The 2,795-nt window shown below is 49.6% G+C and overlaps 1 protein-coding gene across 1 annotated transcript; it reads right to left on the bottom strand.

The window, feature by feature from the left end:
• Window positions 1-2,179: 2,179 nt before the first annotated feature.
• Window positions 2,180-2,795, bottom strand: LOC116245296 (uncharacterized). The gene is given in 3 exon segments (XM_031616930.1): window positions 2,180-2,523; window positions 2,526-2,712; window positions 2,715-2,795. Coding segments are annotated over 3 exon segments (612 nt in total).

The following is a 2,795-nucleotide window of genomic DNA, read 5'->3' as shown; positions in this document are numbered from 1 at the left end:
AGCCAGCAAGAAGAAGCTATAGGAATGCACTTTCAAGCCGGCTACTCTCCCCAACTCCATGCACAATTCCACCATCTCCAGCTCAGAGGGAGGACTCGGCCACAAGAAATCACTCGAGCTCTATAATTACCACCGCAACCTGCAGCACAAGAAAGAATCCCTACGCATCAGCCGCCAAAATGAGGATGCTGAACTCAAGGAATGCACATTTGCACCTGTCCTCAACCATGCCAAAGTGAATCACGATACTCGCAACTACCACACCAAACAGGTTGAAGAAGCTCTTTACCGCATGAAAAAGGGCAGGCAGGACAGATAGGAAAAGCAGAAGTTCCTATAAAGGGGCGAACGTCCCAAAAAAGAGGGAGGAGATTATTTCAGTCTAAAGGAGAAGTCCCAAAGAACAGAGCCAGAGGAAGCGCCCACCCTGCTTCTGGACGTCAACTTGGGATAGAAAATGGACAGGATTACTCTTTACCCAGGGGATTAGAACAGGCTCTAGGAAATCGCAAGTGAATTCGCTAACCGACATGGTCTTGACGAATAAAACCGGGAGAAGCTGTGCTAGTTGCTGAGGATCTAGCTGTAGAGCGTGCTGATGAAGATCGAGGAGGACGAGGAGAGCGAGAACTAGCAAGAGTGACTAACCTGATAATTTGCTTCATTGCTTGATCTTTCTCTTGCTGCATATGATATTCGAATGTTCGAAGGTATAGAAGAATGCCCTTATTATTATAAGAAGAATGTATAGAAGCCGCAAGCTCGACTAAAGCTCACTCTTCAACCGCACAGCTTCCAACGCCAGCATGCTGTCAGAAACAAGTGGACAGCTGTTCGAGCGGTAGATCGATAACTATACCCGTATGTTGGAGCAGGATAAGCGTCGTTTTTTCCGCCTCCAAGAAAATCGCAGTTAGGTGCTGAAGGACCACGCGCAAAAGGCCAAGTAGCTGGACGCCCTCAAGAGCAGAGCCTTTAAGACCGAAACCATGAAGCGGCAGGGCGAACTCAAGATACTGGAGCGCGAGCTCAACCAAACCATCAACTCCTACAACGACGTCCTTGCCCTCAATAAGTCATTCAAAGCAGAAATCGAAGAACTCCGCAAGGAAAAACTCAACCAGAAGGAAGCACAACGCAGACTCACTCTCCGCATTGAAGAACTGACCGCCCTCGTCGCTGGCAAACAGGGAGAAATCCAGGAAAAGAAAGAACGCTTTGCTGCAAACAAACAACAGATCCTGAAATTGAAGGCGGAGAATGAGAGCTAGGCAAAGGAATTCAGAGAGGAGGTAGGCGTGGGGAGGGGCAACCTGGAGCTGAGCCGCAGCGGTCACCTCTTCAAGCGCAAGAGTGAGCTTGAGCAAAAGAACGAGGCAACTGATACCCAGCCACTCGTCAAGTACCGGCTGAGACAGCTAATCATGCAGAACAAGGAACGAGTGAGGATCGTATAGAACTACAGGAAGACCATGACTGCCATCTGGAAGAGCTTCTAGGAAATCAAATAGGAAAGCGGCACCACCGACCTCGATGAAATCACCTCCGCTTTCCTCAAGCACTAGCAGCAGAACCACTTCATCTACGAGTATATCAACAAGCTCAACAAGGAAATCGACGACCTGAACGACCACAACTCCGCCCTTGCCCAAAAAATAGAACAGCAGAAGGAACTCAACCAAGTACATGCACAACAACTTGGAGTTACTCCCGATAAGGCCAGAGCCAAAGAAGCTAATGCCCGTTTCTAGCAGGACTGCTCCAACCGGATTGCTGAATTCTAGGCTCTCCTCAGGGATGCAGCTCCCCTAATAACTGAAGTAAGGAACGCTTTCGGCCTGTAGGGGGAGGAGGAACTCACACAGTTCAACCTGCAGCAGCAGCTCTCGCAGCTTGAGTAGCTGATCACGCAGCACTTCCCCAGCGAGGAGCCTCACTTAGGCCTCAAGGAGGAGGCCACCAAGTACACTCGCGCTCCACCTGCCCTCAACGAGGAGATCAGGGATAAGGAGGAAAGACTCTTCGACAGCGACAAGCTGCGGGAGTATGCTAGCGACTACTGGGAAAAGCGTCGTCAAAAGATCGAGCTAAAGTGATGTTTGCTTCTGTATACTTTAACCCATAAAATAGCCCTACTTTGATATTCGATCGTGTGGTAATATGCACAAGGCGAGAGTGATCACTGTTGTTTCTGGATGGGCAGGAAGAGCTTGAACTCTGGCGGCAGTTCCTCCTCGGAGTAGAGCCTGTCTGAGAAGTAGATCCTGCGGATGCGGCAGTTTGCGTGGATGGTTACTCTCAGCGTTTCTATGTAGTTGCTTCCGTAGGCCCTGCGTGTGAAATCTGAAAGATTGAACTGGATCTGATTCCACCCCTCGTCCAGACGCATCGGCATGGTACAGATGAAGGGCTTCACTCGCGTCGTCGATTGGTAGTTAGAGGCTCTGAAGCGCCTCCTTACGTTCTTGTCATCGAGCACTTGCACCTCAAAGGTGAAGTATTTTTTCAGCTGAATCGTGACATGGGTACATTCTTGATGATCATTACTAAGAAGGGCAATTTGATGCCCAGGGTCTCGCTTTCGTTTTGCGGGCAGGTGATGAAGGCTGTGGTGACGTTGGTGCCCATGATCTCGAGGACTGAGGATTGGATGTCCTGGTCTGTGATGCGCTTGATGTGTCCGTTATGAACTGAATGGGGGTGAATGTACTCTGCTTGTCCCAGATTTGCAGCGGTTTGCTTCCGATGGAGTAGAGGATGGAAAGGAAGCCGGATTGGTAAGTGTTTTTAAACAT

This window comes from Nymphaea colorata, unplaced genomic scaffold (assembly GCF_008831285.2).
Source record: "Nymphaea colorata isolate Beijing-Zhang1983 unplaced genomic scaffold, ASM883128v2 scaffold0627, whole genome shotgun sequence".
NCBI classification, from domain to species: domain Eukaryota; kingdom Viridiplantae; phylum Streptophyta; class Magnoliopsida; order Nymphaeales; family Nymphaeaceae; genus Nymphaea; species Nymphaea colorata.
Note: the sequence above shows the minus strand (reverse complement) of the source record. Positions and strands in the feature narration are given on the sequence as shown.